The 21,327-nt window shown below is 46.3% G+C and overlaps 1 protein-coding gene and 1 long non-coding RNA gene across 2 annotated transcripts; both read right to left on the bottom strand.

Annotated features, from left to right (window-relative positions):
• Window positions 1–4,156: 4,156 nt before the first annotated feature.
• On the bottom strand, window positions 4,157–9,469 carry LOC115640825. The gene is made up of 11 exons (XM_030543850.1): window positions 9,424–9,469; window positions 9,004–9,110; window positions 8,617–8,785; window positions 7,880–8,513; window positions 7,602–7,717; window positions 7,461–7,508; window positions 6,934–7,002; window positions 5,599–6,268; window positions 4,968–5,076; window positions 4,492–4,562; window positions 4,157–4,282 (listed from the first exon to the last, which is right to left on the bottom strand). The coding sequence occupies exons 3-8, from the start codon at window positions 8,770–8,772 to the stop codon at window positions 6,176–6,178; spliced, it is 1,116 nt and encodes a 371-aa protein (XP_030399710.1). The 5' UTR covers window positions 8,773–8,785; window positions 9,004–9,110; window positions 9,424–9,469; the 3' UTR covers window positions 4,157–4,282; window positions 4,492–4,562; window positions 4,968–5,076; window positions 5,599–6,175.
• Window positions 9,470–13,247: 3,778 nt separating this feature from the next.
• LOC115640953 lies at window positions 13,248–19,744 on the bottom strand. Its single transcript, XR_003997984.1, has 3 exons — window positions 19,661–19,744; window positions 14,038–14,273; window positions 13,248–13,300 (listed from the first exon to the last, which is right to left on the bottom strand). It is a non-coding gene; the product is annotated as an uncharacterized LOC115640953 (long non-coding RNA).
• Between the last annotated feature and the right edge of the window lie 1,583 nt (window positions 19,745–21,327).

The raw sequence follows: 21,327 nt of genomic DNA, 5'->3' as shown, positions 1-21,327 counted from the left end.
TCCCTCAGGGGCACTGCCAGGTGCCCCAGAGGGAATGAACAGAACACGTGATCATCAAGTGATCCATCCTCTGTCGCTCATTCCCAGCTTCTGACAAACAGAGGCTAGGGACACCATCCCTGTCCATCCTGGCTAACAGCCATTGATGGACCTGTCCTCCATGAACTTATCTAGTTCCTTTTTGAACCCTGTTATAGTCTTGGCCTTCACAACATGCTCTGGCAAAGAGTTCCACAGGCTGACTGTGCATTGTGTGAAAAAATATTTCTTTTCTCCACACCAGTCATGATTTTATAGACCTCTATCATATCCCCCCTTAGTCATCTCTTATCCAACCAGTTATCAAACCATAAGAGGACCTTCCCTCTTACCCCATCACAGCCTACTTTGCTTAAAAGCCTTTGGTGAGGAACTATTATTTTAAAATAAATTAAAAGGAGTGAAACTGCAGTTCCTGTGGGTGACAGGAGAGGGAGTCCGAAACAGGTAATCTAGCACAGCAGATAAGGCCATTTGGTGAGCTGCTCTGAGGCCCTGTGCGGAAGTTTGTCACCTATGGAAACTGAGCAGGAATTCATTGAAGCATCAGAAACATACATGAAGAGTATCTGTTTGTTTTATGGCATGTGTGTAAAGCATTTCCCTGAATCAAGAGATCAGTCTGTCATTGCAGACAGAGAAGAGCTGCTGTAGGCAGGCGTGGGGCTGTGCAGTGCTGGGATTGGGGTTCTGGGCTGGACAAGCCAGGATCTCAAAGCCACCCATACCTTACTTTGGCAACCACAGCAGATGGCTCACCTCATTTGTGATAACTTTGATCCCCTTGGCCTGGGATTTCACCCTGTGCTACTGTCTAGTCGGGCATCTCTCCTTTTCTGAACCTCATCTGCACTCTGTCCCTGATTTTGCCCATCTGCCCCATTCTTCCCCTGTTTCACCCTCCTCTGGACATGTTTTAACCCCTGCAAAAATTCTGCCCATCCTTCCGACTTTCCCTCTTTGATTGCAGAACATAAGAACAGCCAGACTGAGTCAGACTAAAGCTCCATCTAGCCCAGTATCCTGTCTTCTGACAGTGGCCAATGCCAGGTGCCCCAGAGGGAATGAACAGAACAGGTGATCATCCAGTGATCCATCCCTGATTCTCCTGTCACTGCAGGGCCGGCCTTGGGACTGGGGGTGGGGGGCAGGGAAGCTTGCCAAAGGGGGCACGGTACACAGGATTTGCCTGATTCCCACCTGACCCACCGAGAGCCAGCTGGGCTGGAGGAGGGGGCAGGCAGGCAGGTGAAGCAGCAGCTTATGGGCGAAGAGGGACCTGAGCTGCAGGGGGCAATTTGAGGAAAAGTCAAGCCAGGTGACTCCTCCGGAACAGAGATGCCCCTCCTTCACCCTGCTCCATGTGTGCAGCCCTTGCTGTTCCTGTCCCGTCCCCGCCAGATCCCTTCAGTTCCTCCCTGGAGCTGCCCCTGGCCACTCCTGACTGGGAGCATCCTCCTGTCTGCTGTGTGTGTGGGTGTGTGTGTGGGGAGTGATGTCAGGGTGGCCCCCCCCATGTGCCCAATTTCCACGAAACTGGGGTGACAGGACAGGGGGAATCTGTGCTGCTGCCCCTCTGGGTCCAGAGCTGCCGGCAGCTGCTTGTGTCTGAACAAGCCTTCAGGCACCTGACCCCTAGTGTTTTCTTAAAGAGACAGCGCGCTCACACACTCAGGCACACACACACTCCCTTCAACACAACACACAGTCACATATGGGCTTTGCTGTGAGGCATCAGGAGCTGCTGCTCTCACATGAGCTCCTTTCGCAGCCCAGTGGGGAGAGTGACCTGGATGCAGGGAGCCCTGCCGGCGTTCCTCGCTCCCCCATCACAGCCCCCTGGGGTGCACGGGGCAGGGGAGCAGCAGTCCAGTGGGGAAGTGAGTGCCAGCTGCTCCATCCCTGCATCCAGCTCAGTTTCCCCATGTGGGTGCCAGAAGAGGATGCAGAGTTTAGGGGGGCAGGGATTAGGGTGAAGGGAGCACAGTGCAGGCATTAGGACACAGGAAAGGGAAGATGTTGGGGTGAAGGGGGCACAGTGCAGGGGTTAGGGGTGCAGGAGGGGGAGTGCAGGGGTTGGCAGGCAGGAGTTAGGGGCACGGGTTGGGATGTAGGAGGGGGCAGGGGTTAGGGTGAAGAGGGCACAGTGTAGGGATTAGGGGTGCAGGAAGGAAGTACAAAGGTAGGAGTGAAGGAGGTGTAGTGATTAGGGGGCACAGGCGGGGAATGCAGGGATTAGGGACAAAGGGGGCACAGTGTAGGATTTAGAGGTGAAGGGGGGGAGCCCACAGAGGCTAGGGAGAATGGAGGGAATGCCATGCCCACATGGGCCAGGGGCACCAAAATGCAAGTTCACCCAGGGTGCCATTTTCCCTAGGCCAGCCCTGATTGCCCATACCCAGTTTCTGGCTAACAGAGGCTAGGGACACCATCCCTGCCCATCCTGGCTAATAGCCACTGATAGACCTGTCCTCCATGAATTTATCCAGTTCTTTTTTAAATCTAGCTACAGTCTTGGCCTGCACAACAGCCTCTGGCAAGGAGTTCCACAGGTTGACTGTGCCTTGTGTGAAGAAACACTTCCTTTTGTATGAAACCTGCTGCCCGTTAATTTAATTGGGTGACCCCCTAGTTCTTGTGTTATGAGAAGGAGTAACTAACACTTCCTTACTTACTGTCTCCACACCCGTCATGACTTAATAGATCTTCATCATCTCCCCCCTTAGTCCTCCATTTTCCACGCTGAAAAGCCCCGGTTTTATTAACCCCTCCTCACATGGGAGCTGTGCAGGGCTTTGGCTGGGATGCAAGTGGGGGCAGCGGTTTCCGCAGATGTTACTGAGCATGTTCGGTCCCTGCAGCACTCTCAGGAAAGAGAAAAGTTGTAAATACCCAAGAGAGGTGAAGGCTCAGGAATCATGTGATCGCCGCTCAGCTGTTTTCTGCTCACCCACAAGGGCGATCAGCAGCCGGCCCAGCCTCTGCTTCGTCCGGTGTAACGTCACTTTGAGCAACCCTCCCATTTTCCAACTACCTGCAGTTTCTGCCACATAAGGAAACCATCTGTGCTCATGCTCAGGAATTGCTGCCGCCTGGTCCATGAGGTTGCAGATCGGGAGGGAAGGAGTTTGTGGTCGAAAACACTCACGATCTGCTTCCTCCACTGGTCCATGGGGTTGCAAATTGGGAGGGATGGAGTTTGTAGTCGAAAACACTCACGATCTGCTTCCTCCGCCTGGTCCATGAGGTTGCAAATCGGCAGGGATGGAGTTTGTGGTTGAAAACACTCACGATCTGCTTCCTCCACTGGTCCATGGGGTTGCAAATCGGGAGAGATGGAATCTGTGGTCAAAAACACTCAGGATCTGCTTCCTCCTGGTTAATGTGCCAAATTGACCTATTGGATGATCGAGGCACGCTCTTTCGCTTTTTTGTGTGTGAATACATGTAAAGGGAAGTAAGGTTTGGGGGTACAGGGCACACCCTGACCCCAAGGTGATAACCAGAGTGGCCCCTCTCATTGTTTCCACTGGCTTCCTCCTTGCTTAGTTCCAATGACATGGCTGCCTATGCACCTGTCACTGGTCCGGGGATGGTTGCAAATCGGGAGGGATGGAGTCTGTGGTCGAAAACACTCATGACCTGCTTCCTCCACTGGTCCATGAGGTTGCAAATCGGGAGGGATGGAGTTTGTGGTCAAAAACACTCACGATCTGCTTCCTCCATTGGTCCATGGGGTTGCAAATTGGGAGGGATGGAGTCTGTGGTTGAAAACACTCAGGATATGCTTCCTCCTGCCTAATGTGCCAAATTGACCTATTGGATGATTGAGGCACGCTCTTTCACTTTTTTGTGTATGAATATGTGAAAAGAGAGGTAAGGTTTGGGGGTATGGAGCACGCCTATGATGACACCACTTTCATTTTTTAAAATTACTTTTACAATTTTATAGCTTGGATTATATATATGGACAGAAATACAGAGAATAATTTATTTAACATCAAAAACATTTATTATAATCTGATGTATACATAGAAATATATTTCTTTGGGTTGCATTATGTTTTGAACAAGAGGCAGTTAAACAATGGGTTTTCTTTATTGCCTTTTTTTTTTGGTAATGAAGTGAACTATGCACATTTCTTGCAGTTGTACTCTTTCTTCTCATATGTCAGGTTTTCTTGATTGGTTCCTTCTGTAATGCATGGTATATGTGCCCACCTCTTGCAAGAATCACACTGGACCTTTGATAAGTAACAATTAAGAAATGAAATCACAGAAGTTATGTTATACATACTTTGCATTCACTCATCCTATTCCTTCCACATGTGAACATTACCTAATATATAACTATCGGCATGAAGAAAATGTTTAATGTTGTGGAATTTTTACAAGGATCATGACCTTATGCAGTTTATGGCATATATTTCTCATGTAATTCTATGTTTCTTACCATCGTGCAATCCTCACTTTCTTTTTCACAGTCGATAAGGTTGCAGTATATGCAGTAGTCCTCCACGCTTTCTTAAAAATAAATATAGCATTACGAAATGATGAATACGTTATGACCAACACTGAAAATGCTAATCTTGATTTATTAATTGTCAATATTGTAATCCAGTCAATGGTTAGAACCCATATCTTTTCCTTTTTTTGGAATAATTTTTTCAAATTTTAACTTTACTGCACCTGTATCTAAAAATTCAAATTTCATTTAACTGGTCGATCAATAGCAATCATTCACCCCATTCAAATTTTTGTGTACTTAAAGATATTATTGATTCATAGTCACGATTATAGAACCAAACCTGTGAGATATCCCACTTTAGGGGTATTAAGATAACTGTCTGTTATGTGACAAAATTCCACTCTTCATGTTATCCTCACATGTGCCTAATGAGTCCACAATATATGGTAGAAAGTAATTACCTGACTCCTTCATTAGAAGAATTGCTATATGTCTTCTAAATGCAGTATTAGCCTTCTGTGTTGTTTCCACCATACTGATGTCTTTGTGCTGCAAATATGTTTCTGCAAACTAACAACACTGATATTTAGAATAAACCTCATACTTACCATAGGTGAAAGTGGGCTGGTCCAGTGTACCGGTAAGAATTGGCCACTGGTTCCAGACCATACATGGCTGACGTTACACTTCCAATGTGGCAGTGCTTTATGCTTTAACAGCACTGCCCCCTTTATCCCATCGCCCCTGCATCTGCGGCCCTGCCATAGGGTCCGGCAATGCTGTTAAATGCTCCAGGCAGGGCTGCCTACTGTGGGGGTCCAAAAGGGGCTCTGGGTTACAGTGATTTACAAGGGCCTGGTGCTCCTGGCCACTGCAACAGCAGCTGTCAGGAAGGGCTGGATGGTAGAATCTGGTCCCCCAGCACCGCACCTGCCACTGGAGAGCCCATCCCTTCTTGTGGCCACAAGCCCACCCCCATACACCTTGGCAAGGACAGCAGTGCAGTGCCCACTGGTAATCTCTGGTATTTACTTTCAACATGGATAATTAAACATACATAACCAATAATAATGCCAATTTGGTATTCAATACCTTTAAGATGAGTGGTCCACACTTGTGGCCATCACTTTGTCTGGGATGCTGCACAATTTTACTGTTCCAATCAGATGAGGATTTACTAGTTAATCGTTTGATGAAGTTTCTGAAATTTTTAGAGAGCACATTAGCAGACTGCATAAATGAGCTTTGCTTTCCTTTTTTTCACACTCTAGTTTCTGGACATAGATAAAAATCCATTCTCTCGCTTTTTACTTAGTTATTGAAATGACTTATTGCTCACATATAGACACACTTGTTTTCATATTATTGTCTCACACTTACACAGTGTGTCACCTGAGTTGCTGTGCCCCATGTTGATAATAACACATTCTCAATCATGCAACATGCTACTGTTTCGTGTGTGTCCACATTCTGTGAAGTCGTTCCCCAGAGTCACATCACACAAGTTCACTCAAAGTCCATTATTAAGCACATTCAGTACAAGTACATGCTGTTTCAATGTTTATTTGTAGCTAATAGGAAGACATTATTCTCATTATTGTAACATTCCCTTTAAAAACAATTTCAATGGAACAGTTAGTGTCCACTGTGAAAGTAAGTATCTAATAAATCACCTCCAATTACTCAGGCATGTTCTTTCATATCTGATCTCATCACACAAGAAGTCAATTATTAACAATTCCTTTTTTTTCATCAAGGCTATCTGTAAGTTTAAATATATTCATAAAATGTATTGGTAATGTGATTATTTCAAAAAATTTATACTAATTTATCAACAATCAGTATGCAATTAACATATTATCGTTTGTAATGTAACAGTAACACACAACATATAAGCATATTGTGAAATCAATCAACTCTTTACAGAATGTATTCTTCCATGTTACATGAACAATGTAAATTGACAGTATCAATTTATTTTTAACAATCACATTCCACTTTCCTTTGCATGCACTGAACTCACAGAAAACCCGCAGCATGGCAAATTATATCACCACTACCATAGTTGTGTTACAAATCTCTTCTTTATTGCCACATTTATTGCCCATAATCCAGAAGCACAATACAAAACATCTTACCGCAAGAACCCAATGACCTGGTGTGTGGTAAGGAAGCAATAATATATCATTTTGAAGTAATTCACTCTGTATTTATTTAAAAGAAATTAGAAATGTAATTATAGTTTCCAGTGAGACAAACCATGAAATATACATTATACTGTATTTCCCAAATTCATTACATGTATTACTATTAGACTACTCCCCCACATCAAACATATCATTGTATTTGCTGTTTCACACTGTGTTTAACTCAGTGACTGAAATTGTTCTTTTTTCATTTTATGTATGAAAGTGTGTTAACATTTACCTTCACTTTCGCTTGTGTAGCTCTGCCTGAGAGAATGACAGTGGAAACTACTGATGAGATGGCTTGTACCTGTTGACAGTCAACAAAGCTAGTAATGCATTAATAATTGTGGCACGTCAAGAACATAATGAATTTAATATAGACAGACATGAAACGGATCCTTAGTGTTACATATCAGATACGTATATGTAAGAGAGTCCTATAAAAACAAAATGATTTGTAATCAATGTGCTCTGTCTTACTTCCTTTAAAAAGTGAATAAGCTGTTCGCATACTTGTGTTCAATTAATGGACCCACTGAACTGTACAGCAGAACTAATGTGGCCCTCTATTGTATGTCCAATATGCACCTCCAAATACATTTTAGGAAATGTTAGGCAGCAGTATATACACAGAAACGTTGAAATTTCAGGTGTCTGTTGATATTTCAAGGGCATTTGGACTTAAATATGTTGTGCCACATATTCCCGTGATTGTTTACTTAGTGCATCAGTGTATTGTGTCATGTATCACAGTAACTAGCCTACCTTTCCATCTGCTTTCTCAACTACACAGCTCAAAAATGCATCAATAACCTACAACACATGATGGAAGAAAAGCACAATTACAATGGTATTTGAGTAATCAATCACATCAACAAATACATGTTTAGCGGTACTTAAATGTACCTCATCACTTATCCAGCTTCTCGGTTTCAGGCAATGAAATGAAGAGCCATACAATTTTATGTTTCTCACTTTGGCGTCCAGTCTCTCTGTGTGTTTGCTGGTCATTACCAATTTTACTAGGAAAAAAATATTAACACGTATTACATGCATGGTAATACAGTTTCCTTTTTCTCTGCTTTAATACTGTCAATGCCGCCACTTTGTACATGAAAACCTTTAATATAGTTCAAGTTATAAAGTATGTTAATCTGTTTAAGAAAGGTGTAGTAACCAATTACCTTTCAGAACCCATTGCTTGTCTTCCACTTCCTCTGTAAGCATGTCATCAAAACTGTCATCAGCATCACTTGTATCATTGTTTGACACATCTTGCCCTATATATTCTTCTTTTTCTATTGCTGTGACCTCTATGTTTTCCACTTTGCTGTCATGAGATACAGTGCCATCCACTTCTCTAATCTCTTCCGTGGGTGTTTCTGGTTCAGTGTCACCAACTCCAGTTTCAGTTCCAGTTTTTCCCTCTGATGTGCTTTCAGCAGCTAATGTTGGCTCTTTTACTGGTTTTAAGTGTGCAATACTGTACATGGTTCCTAACTGTTTCCCTGAGATGGTTTGTAATTTCACTCTCTTACCTTCAACACTCATAATTTTGTGTGGTCTCCGATATTTAGATTCCAGTACTCCTCCTTTTCTTGTTCTCTGTCTAGCATTCAGTAACAGAACAGAGTCCTCAACTTCAAATGTTATTTCCCCATATTTAGAAGTCTTTCTTTTAGCATAATGTCTTTGTTGTTTTTCTTGTGCTTTAGCAATGTTACTTAGGGCCAGCGCAATGTCAGCGTCATGTCTCGATTTCATATTCATGCTGTACTCTTTGCAGAAATTTTCCACGAACATATTCAGATCTGAGATCTTTGTAAACAAATGGAGAAGTGGTTGTATTTGTAAAATGAAGGCACACAGAATGCCATGTATACATGAAAGGTGATGGGAATAACATACATTATACACTTACCGTGTAATTCTCTAAGACATCTTCTGGAAACACTGGGTCATCACAAAACTTTAGTCGGAAAGGTGAAATTTTCTTTGTTGCATGTATTTTAGTTGGCAAAGAAAACAAAATGGGTTCAAGTAATTTATCCCAATTACTCCCATTGTCATCAACCATCTTTCGCAGTGCTCTGTAACAAAGGCACATTGATTTGATTGTTTAAGAAAAGAAAGTCACATGTACGGTCTTGTTTGAAACAGATCGTACACAATCAAAAAGGTGCAATACGTAATGAAAAAGATTTCCATGTAACACATTGCTTTTGAAGATTTTTTTGTGAGTTGCATCTTCTAGTATAGCACATTCTATTTGCCATTAGTACTGTACGATTCCCACCCATTCACTTACCTTTTTATGGATTTATTAGCGTTTTCAGCCAAGCCACTGGTTTGTGGGTGGTACGGACTGGTGAAGCTACGTTCTATTCCCAATTTATCACAAACATACAAGTTAAGCTGAAAGAAAAAAAGTTACACCATAAACGTACATATAGACTTGTGTAGAGGAATGTTCCTTTGCGTATCTGCCACTACTTTTATGTGTAATTAGCAACAGGAATAGCTGTCTTCTCATATTTGTTTTGGAAACAAGTAGTTGTTTGTTTCTTTGTTAGATATGAAGAAAAATAATTTTATAGCAACAATGATGGTGACCAACAGCAGTTTATATATATAAAAAGAAAAGATGGTGGTTGTTTGAGATCTATGGGTGACCTGACAGTGAGTTTGAGTACATAGTACAAATAACCAGAAAAAAAGAAATCATTACCTTATTATTGAATTCTGCACCACTATCTGTCAGTATCCGCTGTGGGCATCCACGTCGAAGAATCATGCTGAACATGATCTCTACCACCTCAAATGATGACTTTTTTCTAAGTGGAAAGGCTTCCACCCATCTTGAAAGATAATCTATGGCTGTAAGTATATACTGGTATCCATCCTTTGTTACTGGTAACGGTCCTATTAAATCCATTCCCATCAATTCCCAGATCCGAGTGACCTACATACAAGGGTACCAGTTACAGTCATACTTCACATGTTTATTACTAAATGTTCTCAATGAACCCATATGTCAGAAGCAGAGTACACAATGTAATATGGTTACAACAGCCATAGAATCCAAATGAAAGCCCACTTTTAAATGCAGAAGAAAAAGAAAGGAAGAATAAACAAACAAAAAGAAGTACAGGAATGAGTGTTTGAAAACAATAACAGAGTAAAGCAGAAGAAATATCCCCAGCCAGTGCGAAGGCGTATTAGAGGTAATTGCTGCACTATGCTGTGCCACTTACATGCATTGGACTTGTTTCAAAATCAAAGCCTCATTGTATTGCAGAAATAACCATGGATAATGATAAACAATAACGTGTCTGATTCAAAAATTCACCTTTATGCTTTTCAAGGTGGTATCCAGATTTGATTGCTTTCCCTCTTTCTGGCAAGTCAGACACTGTGCAACCTGTTTTTGATGGAACAATATGATGACATGAACATTTCGTTATGGAAATAGTATCACAAGGGAACAGAGTTCACATTTGCACACCAAATATACTTTTATATTTCTTTCATTCATTTTGAACTTCTATTTCAATTGTAAATACCATTCATCAGGATTTTGTTTCATTACTTTACATACCCAATTGGCAATGTCTTTTGTCATCCCTGGCCAATAGTATTTTGATGTCAGCGCATTCCTGGTTTTGAATATTCCTAGATGTCCACCCTCTGGACTGTCATGATACCTTTTAAAGAGTTGCAGGGCTTCTTTCATGGTATGCACAACGACAACCTTTCTTCCTTTTGCTGAATGGAACAATCTCCCCTCTGTTGATCATAGAAGATGGAGCACAGAGGATGATTAAAGTTTATCTGGGCCCTGGGACAGAGCAATTGTTGGGCCCCTACCCACCCTGTCCACTGGCTACACCACCTATGGCCTTATCCCTTTCGTCCTCTTCCCCAGGATCTCAGCCATGTTCCACCTGGGCTCCCCACCATTTTGCCGGCTCCACAACTCCTTGGCTCATTTCCCACCCACCCTGCTGTCCCACACAGCACCAGGACTGGAGAAGCTCTGTCCCTGTGTCACGGCTGTACCAGGGAGTGAGAGCTCCTCCAGTCCCAGGGCCGTGGTGGAGTTTTGGATCCTGCGGTTCTTTAGGGGACTAGGAGCAGGGTGCTGTGGAGTTTCCTGCCCCACCAGGCACGTCTCCTGGAGATGGGGTCAGGCATAGGGGCTTCCCCTGCTGCCTTGTGGCTTCTGCCAGGGCTGAGGTGTGGGAAAAGTGTTTAACTTAAGCTATAACTGGTTATTTGCAAAACCATTAATTAATTAAAAGGCATATGCCTATCAAAGACATCTGTATGCAGTCTGGCTCATAATGCCTTGAGTACAAGGGGGAAATTTCAGTGTATAGCAGGGCTGCCCGGGGGGGGGGCAAGTGGGGCAATTTGCCCTGGGCCCCACACGGGCCCCCACGAGAGATTTTCAAGGCCCCTGAAGCAGGGTCCTTCACTTGCTCCTTGTGCCCTGGAAAACTCTCAAGGGGCCCGGGCCCCCGGAGCTTCTTCCACTCTTGGTCTTTGCCAGTGGGGAGGTCCTTCCTCCAGGGCAGAGGGACTCCCCACAGCTGAATTACTGCTGAAGCAGGGCCCCCCTGCCACCAGAGACCACAGGCCCCAGAATCCTCTGGGAGGCCCTGGTGTATAGTTAGAAGTTTTTGCTCATTGAACATATAGTGATTGTTGGTGGTGCTTGCAGCAGACCGGATAACATAAGTACGAAATGAAACAAAGTCATCAGTTTGGTTTTTTTTATAAAATTTAGACTCATTTCTCACACAACTGCACAGCACACTCCTTTTGTTGCACCACTGGCATAGACAGATTTTCTGGAAAATTTTAATAAAAATAGAGATCCAAATTCCAGTTCCATTGAAAGTAAGGTTAACACTCCAAATAATCCCAGTATTGGGACATCATGACCATCATTTACAGGCTGAAGTTTCCTGTGTTATGTGTCAGTACTATCTTAAAACAAATATTCCTTACTTTCCAATGAAAAGTTGACAGCATATTTATGCAGGTTCAGTCTGCCTGCTTTATTCATTCCTTCAGGATATGTGCTACTCCTTATGTATGCCAAAACATTTGCAATTTTTTCTTCAAAAGATTTCCCTGAGAATTGTTTACAAGAGAAAACAGTTACTTAAGTGCAAACATGGCATATCAATGCACATAAGACTCAAAGTTGAGTTAGAAGGTAAGCGATGTACATTGCAAACCCATAAGCAGGGTAAACCTAAATCAACAATACATCATTCATAGGCCAGTGACATGACAGACATAAATAAATTGCAGGCATGTGCATAATTCTGAAATATTTGTGGCTTGCAAATTTTGGCTGTATTCGCTCAATGAAGAGTGAATGTTAACAGAGATAAGGAGATCACTACAAGATTGTAACAACGTATAGACATAGTGACTCAGAACAGTAAATGTAACAGCAAAAAAAGTCAATTAAAAAAACAAGCAGAGTTGCTTGAAGATAATGGGTTTTGAAAAAATATGTAATATTTAATAATATATGGGGATATATTTATGTCACAGAACTAGGTCATTGAGTCCAGTCCCCTGCCTTCACTATCAGGACCAAGTACTGTCCCTGACAGTTTTTTTTGGCCTTGCTCTTTTTTTTTTTTTTTTTTTTTTGCCATGATCCATAAATGGTCCCCTTAGGGATTAGGCTCACAACCCTGGCTTTAGCAGGTCAATGCTCAAAACATTGAGCCAGCCCTCCCCTCCATGGGAACACATGGAAAAATTCTACTTACTTGCCATTATGTGTATTGAGGTAATTTTTTGCTTGGTGCAACTTTTTGGGAGAAAATAGCTGTCTGGAAATCTGAAGAATCTGAAATAGAGAAATCCCTGTAACATACACATATCAGTATCACCTCATTCTCAGAAATGTCTTTAATCAATCATTTTAATGTAATTAAACTAATCAATCCTAACATAATGTTACTTGATTATCTAAGAAATTAGATCCCATCATCTAAATTGTTTTACACACAGCAAAATTACTTATATATCAGCCTAAGAAAATCAAAAAAACAGACACCACACAGATAAACAATATAGAAATTGGGAGCAATAAAGAAATCACCATGATTACAGGCATGCAAACCATTTAAGAAATGATTATACAGTTATTGTAAAGATTCTTTATTATTCAGGCAGTTAGCCAGGAATACCTTTAGTATTTCTGTACTTTTACCAGATTTGCCCATTACTTGGGGTATGCTCATTTATTGGGGTTACTTGTCTGGGTTTTCCCCCTGATAATTCTACTCTTCTGGAGGGGGGTGGTTGTGTAACTCTATCAATGTACTGGTTGTGTGCCCAATGAAATGAGTCAAACAGCACTTTCAAGCTGACACCTTTATTTGTCCCAGATGTAGCATGTCCCTATCCCCATCTTTACATCACAAGGAGAGCCTAAATAAAGTAAGTTACATTTTTACAGTTTAATACGTGAGTTAGAAAAGGAAACAGAGAGAGAGAAAATGAGGAAACTCACCCACTCCAGGAAGCTTGAACTCCTGAGTCTTCACTGATGATCTTAGCTCACAGTCCTGAATCTGTCAGGAGTAGATGTGGTTACCTAAGGAAGTGGTGGAATCTCCATCCTTAGAGGGTTTTTAAGATCAGGCTTGACAAAGCCCTGGCTGGAATGATGTAGTTGGGGATTGGTCCTGCTGTGAGTAGGGGGTGGACTAGATACCTCCTGAGGTCCCTTCCAACCCTGATATTCTATGATTCTATTCTCTGATTCTAACTCAGGCAGAATTTGGGTCTATGCATGCATAAGAATTCTTACTTAAGAGTGAGCAAATGGTTTTGTAGAGAAAATATGCAATAGATTGAATTGGTTGAAGGGAGAACAGTAGATTTGTTTATGGGTAAACCGATGACTGCAGGAATTTTTTTAGGCTAAATAATAGGAGCTGATCACTTCTTACTATGGGAGATGTTCCTTCAGGGGGCTGACAATGAAATTTGTCTGCTTCAGTATTTTGGATATCAATCAGATATCAATCAGAGTTTCACCACTAGAATTTGTCTGAATGCTAAGGTGGGTGTGAATGAGGGCAGGGGAGTTGCCTCAAGCTTGTCACCAGGGTTGTAGGTATGCAGGTATGTCTCACACCTCCATTGACTGCTCCATGCAAGTTTTTTCTCTGATCACTTTTGGTTTGGGGGAACAGACAGGATACTGTGTCTTAGTTATCAAAGAAGACAGGTATTATCTGTGACTGCTGAGTTCTTAACAGGATATTGATCATAAAATATTTAACCATATGTTGTGACTACTTACATTAAAGAAATCCATTCCATCTTAGTTTAGAAGAGAGAACAGTGATTGACCAATAATAATCTGGTGTTGCAGATCCCTGTAGTACAATTATTTTTTCTTCTCCACTGTCAATGCAGCTTTTATTTTGGTGAGTTTTGCACAAAGATGCAGAAATGTGGACATCCAAATGTTCTGCAGCCACTGGTCATCAGCCCAAGCCTTCATTGTTGCAGAAAATTTTTGCCCTTGGGAAGGTTCTAAGATGACACCATATAATAAACTTACTGAATATTTGTGAATCAGTTTCTACACACAAGCAATGACGTTTGAAAATAGGACTGTAAGAGCTGAGTTCACAGGCAAGATAAATGCAGCAAAAGGCAATTCTAAAATTTGTGAACTGTTGTGAGACTTCACATAGACAAAGAGTTATGAGAGAGTCTTTTAAATACTGAAAATGTGTGATGCAGAGTTTGATGGAATGTAGGGAAATTATTTCACTGCATCATGTCTCCTGTAGAAAGAAAGTAGCACTGGGGCAGCAGATTTTAATATTTTTTGGTGGGATCCAGAAAAGGTCCAAGGGCGTTTTGCTATGGATGGGGGCTTGAGGTCTGTACTGAGTTTACAATGGTGCCAATGGTGCTATGGCAACAGGCCCATCCTGCATCACGTTGCAGACACAGTGCTCAGAATTAAGCGATGTTCTCAGGACTATTGTACTCTATACTAGTTTTCAATTGCCTGATAAATGTTTCAGCCATGCCACCTTTTCACTCAGCTATATCCTGATTAGTGGTGACTGGGAATGGGGGCAGGGGCAGGGAGTGTAGCAGATGCCAATTTGAGGTGAATATTCTCTGTCCAGACTATACTGGGTTTATGGTGCTTTGTGCCGTGGACAGGAGCAAAGTGGCTGGTGAATAACCAAGAATCTGGTTAATAATTGTTCTCTAAATTCAGCTTTCTTCTTTCTCTCTCTGTGAATTATCATTAATTCAAAATAGTACTGTGCAAATTGACTGGATAATGGTAATTGCATAATCTCTTCTTATAACATTGTAAACCCTACTACCAATTTTTTATATTAAACACTTACTATACATAATACAATAAATCCAACAGAAACAAAACATAAGAAAAGTTTTTCTTTCTGCATCTTATTTAAACTTTACCAGTTATCTCTTGCTTCAGAATGCCTCATGCATCACCCATACAGTTTGCAATAGGATTCAACACGTGGCTTAGAAGCAGACTCTTTACTGATTCCTGAAGAGCTGGGAGCTCAGTATTCATCCCAGATAGATACTATATGCAGAAGCACAACTCTGTATATATCGGGGGGAGGGGAATTATTTATCTTTGTGCACATGTAATGGTGTTTGGTGTTTGTAAGACGAGGTATAATAATGAACTGTGTAAAAGAGAGGTTGAGAGGCTCCAGGAAGGTGTGTAAAGTGCTGGGATGTCAGGATCCCGAAGGCGCTCTCACCCCCACACTAGGGCGGTGTTCAGGGCTGGCTTTAGGAAGTGCAGGGCCCAATTTGAACATTTTTGGCAGGGCCCCGGCAGGGATGACTAAAAAAAAAAAAAGCGTAAAAAAAAGCCATTCATTTCTTAGCAACCGGTTCCCTATAACAAGTTCTGATTTAAGGGATGTGCCACAGTATGTATTTTTTGTACCAATAAGGTTACCATACATCCGTATTTTCCTGGATAGCGATTTAAGACCCAAAAAAGCCTGACATATCTGGGAAAATACAGATGTATGTTAACCCTACCTAAAGTTCTTTTTTAAATAGATGGGTCTGAACTAGAAATGAGCTCTGTTTCACATGTGTGGGTCCCCGCCACTCCCTGGGGGTGTGCTAGGGTGACCAGATGTCCAGATTTTATAGGGACAGTCCCAATTTTTGGATCTTTTTCTTATATAGGATCCTATTACCCTCCACCCCATCCCGATTTCTCACACTTGCTGTCTGGTTACCCTAAGGTGTACACAAGTGTGGGTCCCAGCTGCTCCCTGCCCTCCTCATTGAAGCAGGTGTGCAGGGTTACTGCCCTGGGAACTGCAGGGCAGCAGTGGACATGGGGCTGGCTGGAGGCAGGGCAGGGTCTAACTGGAGGAAGGGTCTGGCTATAGGCAGGGCAAGGGGTGTGAGGATGGCTGGAGATAGGTATGTGTGGTGTGGGGTGGGCTGGCTGGCTTCAGGCAGGGCCACAGGGGGCTGCGGCATGGGTCGGCAGGGCTGGAGACAGAGGAGTGCAGGACTAGCTGGCTTCAGGAAAGGGTATGTGGCAGGGGTTGGCTGGAGACAGGGCAGGGGGTGGTTGGCTGGAGATAGGGCAGGGGGTGCAAGGCTGGCTCCAGCCCCTGCTGGGAGCTCCAAGCCCTTTAAATTGCCCCCTGGGGAAGCCGGGCCACCCCAGTACAGCGCACTTGCTCTTGCCGGTACACCGAACCGGGGCAGGGCCTGATTCAGGGAAATTGGTTGAATTGGCCTAAAGCCAGCCATGCCAGTATATCCAGGACATTACTCACACACTTTTCCCCCATTGATACCTAGTAGTTGCACTGTCATCTCCCATAGCTACTTACGTTGCAGCATTTTTGTTAAAACTAAATTGGGAAGAAAGACGACTGATTCAGAACCTGTTTAATGGTTACGTTATTGCTAAAGGGTGTGGTGGGGTGTAAACTTGGAGAGAGGAAGGTTTCTGTGATGTTGCAAACTGTACTACAGTCATACAGTATCTCAAATGCCAAGCTGCATTTCAGTGATCTGAGGTCTGAAGAACAGTGTGGAACTAGCTATTTTATGGGATGTCTACATTTCATCCTGTAGTAACATAACTGGTGATAGGAAAGCAGGGAGAGAAGTGTGTTTGTGTGTGTGTGTGTGTGTGCACGCGCGCGCGAGCGCTTGGCAAGGCTGGTGGCCACGGAGCCAATGGGTGTGGGTGGGCTGGGTGGGATCTCGGGAGTCATGTCTCAGGGATCTGCCCTGCTCCCCAGCAATGCTCCAGCTCTGAGCTGTCTCCACTGCCTGGGACCTGTGGGGCCCCACCTGCCTCCCTGGGGGAAGAGCCACCTGGGACTGGTGCAGAGGCTGGGCCAGTCTCGGCCAGTCACAGGGGACAGTAGGGGGTGGGAAAAGGCTGAACTGGGTCCTGAGGGAGCTTAGCCTGGGTAGGCTGTGCTCCAGCCCGGCTGATTGTACCACTCCCCAGGGGCCGGAGTTTTCCTGCCCCAGGACCAGCTCTGGCTGCGCTGCCAGCTCAGCCTGGAAGACACAGTCACCTCCCATCAGGGCTGGCTATTGTGGCTGGGGGTTAGGGTGTGGCCAGTGATGAGCTGCCAAAATCTTAACAACCAGTTCCCTATAAAAAGTTCTGATTTAAGGGTGGGGAGATGGGGCTGGGGGAGACATACCGGTGTGGCCGGGGGCCCCTCCAGGGCCCAGGCCAGTTGCCCCACTTGCCCCCTCTCCTCTCCTCTGGCCAGCCCTGGAGCTTGCAGCAGGACATACACACCCCCGCCACCTTGCCAGGCCTCTCAAAAAGCGTTAGCAGGACAACACTCTCAAGCTCAGCTGAGCTGCCAAGCTGATGTCGGTGGCTGAACACACTGCAGCAGGGGGAAACGGGGCAAGGGCCAGGGGAGCCTCAGCCTCCCCAGCTGGGAATCCTGGGAGCAACAGGATGGTCCAGCCAGAGCCAGCGTTTCCATTTAGGTGGCCTAGGCAATCGTCTAGGGCGCCAGGATTATTGGGGGGTGGCATTTTGCCGGGGGTGGGGTGGCAGACGGCTCCGGTGGACCTGCAGCAGAAATTCCTGCGGATGGCCCACTGCTCCCGAGGCTCCGGTGGACCTCCCGCAGGCATGCCTGCGGCAGCTCCAGCAGAGCCACGGATCAGCGTGCAGGGTGGAGAAATGGCCGTGCGCCTAGGGCGCTAAAAACACTAGCGCAGGTCCTGGGTCCAGCCTGCGGACTGGAGTTCTTTGCCCACCTCCTGGCCCTTTAACAACCGGTTCTCCACGGAGGTCTAATTTTAGCAACCGGTTCTTGGAGCTGTGGGAACCAGCTTCAGCTCACCACTGGGTGTGGGAGGGTAGATCTCTAGTGGGTCTGGGGGGATGCTGGGCAGTGGGGATGTGGGGAGATCTGTGTGTGTTGGGGCACTGGGAAGTGTGGGGTGTCTGTGCGGGGCACTGTGCAGTTGTGGCGGTGGGGCAGTAAGGGGATCTGTGGGGGGGCTCTGGGTGAGGAAGTGCAGGGCACTGTGCAGTTGTGGAAGGGCTGTGGGGAGTGTTCAGCTAGGGGGTGACTGCGCAGTGAGAGGATCTATTGGGGGGTTCTGAGTGGGTGGGGAAGTGGTCTGGGAGGGCACTGGGCATGGGGGTTTGTGGGGGTCTCTGGGTGGTGTGGCACTGGGCATAGGGAGGCAGAGGGGTGCTGGGCAGGGGGGTAGCATGGTGCAGCATGGGCCCACACCGAAGGGGAAGAAGGAGGATGGCAGCACAGGGCTGGGCTGGACAGTGCCCGTCTGGCAGCTCCCGGGTTGTAAACAGTGCCCTTGTACTGGGCTGGGTGTTTGAGTGAGGGGGGCAGGCTCTGACCTGGGGTATTGCAGGGGGTGCAGACATGTGGGCTCTGGGAGGGAGTTAGCAACTCAGCACGTTGTATAAGAGAAAGAAGCTGCAGTGATTTCATATAGACATAGAAAGTGACAGAAGACACTTTTACAAAGTCAAAGCGTGAGAGGCGGAGTTTGAGGGAGGGAGGGGGCGTCTGTACAATATTTCACTGCATTCAGCCTCCTGGCTGGAGCAGTAACAGCCCTGCAACACTTGTGTGAGACAGAGAGGATCTGCGGTGTCTAAGCTTTGACAATGTAGGAATTGGCAGGTCTGTGCCTTTAAGACCCAGCCCCAGGAACCCGCCCCCTGCTCCGGGGCTGACATGCAGCGTCCTGGGAGCAGAACGAAAACAGCCTCTGCCCCCCCACAACCCCCGACACCCCCAGATTTCCGAGCACAGCGGATGGCTCATCCCCAGGGGTCGCTGTTCCCCCCTCTTCCCCTCCCTAAACGGGGGGTTTGTCCCCGCACAGGGTCTGGCAGCGTCTCCCCCCCGGGCTTAACCCCGGCTACCACCCCCCACCCCCGATTTTCCCCCTTCAGCCCCTCTCCCGCCACTACCTGATCCCCCTTGGCCAGTAAATTTTTGCCCCCTGCTCAGACCCTGGCAGCCCCCCCGCTGCGATTTGCCCCCCTTGGTGCTTTTAAACCCCCCCAAAGAGGAGGCAGCAAATCGTAAGAAGAAGTGAGGGCAGAGAGAGGGCAGCGGCGACAGCAATGGTTACTGGGCATGCTCAATTCATGTGCGCATGCTCAGTGCAGCCAAAGTGGGGAATCTGTTTCTGTCGTTACAAGCTGGCTGGTGCTTTTTGCTGCTGCTGCTGCGTTATGTCCCCAGCCGCACAGGGCTCTGGCAGGGGAATTACTGAGAACCCAGCGATCCCTGGGGGGCAGGAACAGAAGCTTGGGGGGGGGCACTGACACCCCTGCACTGGCTCACCCAGCAAACTGCCCCTGCCAGGCCCCTCCCCACCCGGCTCAGGAAACAGCGAAGTTACGATACCCAGGAGAGGGGAAGGCTCCGAAATCACGTGGCCGCCGATCAGCTGTTTCCTCCTAACTCGGAACACGAACAGCGATTTAGCGCATTCTCTGCTTCGTCCCGCAACACACGGTCTGGCAGGGGCGAGAGGGGACCCCACTGCCCGCCCCAGGCCTGGGAGGGGGGAGTGAAGAGCCCCAGGAGCGGCCGAAGGAGCAGAGCTGAGGTGGAAATGGGGGGGGGGGTTGGGACAGATGGGGGGGGCAGTGGTGCAAGTAAAATTATCTCACCCCACCCCTGGGGCCAGGGAGGGGGAGCTGGGAGCGGTAGGACAGACCGTGCCTGGAAGGGCGGGAGGGAGTCCGGGGTTTTGCTCCTTTCCCCGCTAGGAGGGGCAGCAGCTGTACCGCTCCCAGTCCCCCACCCCTTCTCCTGAGGGACGAGGGGCGGGTTGGTGTCTCTGCGGTGCGGGCTGGTGCAGCCCGACCGGACCGGCCTATTGCCCTGCTAGGGGAGGGGTAGAATCGAGGTGTCAGATTTGGGGGCAGAACTACTGGGAGAGGGGGACTGATTTGAGGGTTGGGGGGCAGGTTATTTGCTGGGGAGGGGGCCGGGCAGAGGAGGAGGGGTGGGAGGTTGTGCCCTGGGGCAGAAATCACCTTGCTCGGTAAAGGGGGGGGGCAGCTAAGTGTGACCCACACACCCCTGGCCTGGCAGGGGGAGTTCAGACATTGACATCCCAAAACCCAGCATCAGTTTGTTTTATTAATCTCGTGCTCTGGGGGGTTTATTACACGATCCTTGGGAGATGCGGGGCTGACATTAGTTTTGAGCAGTGCGGGTTACCAATTCTGCACCTTTTATAAAAGCCACCACTTCTCTATTCCCACAGGCTGCATTTCAGGGAGGGAAACACCCACCTGCTCACAGCAGCCAGAGCGAGCATGTTCCTGAGCTTAGGGAAGTGAAACTGTCCAGGGGGAGCCAGCCAGGGCCTCAGGGAGCCCTATGGGATGGCTCCAGGATGAAGCTACTGGTGCCGTCGCTCTGGTGTACTGCGGAGAACCTGTCGCTCCGGAGTGTGGGAACAATTTCTGCCTATCTGCATCCCCCTGTGGCGTGAGGGAGCCATTAAGTCCATCTTCTGCCCTCAGCGCAGACCAGCTGTGCAGCAGAGAAGCCTCAGGCCAACCAGACAGCTGGCAAATTCTAGGGCAGGGCTAGTGTAACCTATGCCTGCTGGGTGTGGTGCGCTGTCCCATGTAGTGGCAATGACATTAATGAGTATGCTACAGTGCTGGCTAAGACCCCTGTAGCTTTTAGCTCATGGGTGGAGGCTCAGGCATTTAGCTCCAGAGGTCCCAGGTTGGATCTGGCCCACCCACGGCCAGGATCTGTGGGTGTTACTCCAGCTCTGCTGCTGTTAGCATTGAGAAGCCCTTTCTGTTTAAATGATGACGTTTCTTAGCACTTTAAACTCAGCATGTATGCTTGGATTGTGTTGAAATTTGATATGCCTTACAGGGGGCTGGGATAGGGCTGGAGATCCAAAATTGGGGTCATTTGACCAAGATACAGCCCTCGCTCCCCAGAAAAAATAAGCACTTTTCTTAAGGTTGACTGATTCTACCCACAAATTTCTACACACACATGGGGATCAAATCGTGGCTGTGAGCGGGCCCTAGAGG

This window comes from Gopherus evgoodei, unplaced genomic scaffold (assembly GCF_007399415.2).
Source record: "Gopherus evgoodei ecotype Sinaloan lineage unplaced genomic scaffold, rGopEvg1_v1.p scaffold_32_arrow_ctg1, whole genome shotgun sequence".
NCBI classification, from domain to species: Eukaryota; Metazoa; Chordata; order Testudines; family Testudinidae; genus Gopherus; species Gopherus evgoodei.
Note: the sequence above shows the minus strand (reverse complement) of the source record. Positions and strands in the feature narration are given on the sequence as shown.

What these genes read in the sequence shown, in the direction of transcription:
- LOC115640825 (XM_030543850.1), bottom strand. Translation starts at nt 8,772, where the DNA reads ATGGTTGATGACAATGGGAGTAATTGGGATAAATTACTTGAACCCATT. An exon ending in CAAGCAATGGGTTCTGAAAG is followed by an intron (nt 7,718 to 7,879) that starts GTAATTGGTTAC and finishes TTTTTTTCCTAG; the next exon opens with TAAAATTGGTAATGACCAGC. An exon ending in GAAGCTGGATAAGTGATGAG is followed by an intron (nt 7,509 to 7,601) that starts GTACATTTAAGT and finishes CATGTGTTGTAG; the next exon opens with GTTATTGATGCATTTTTGAG.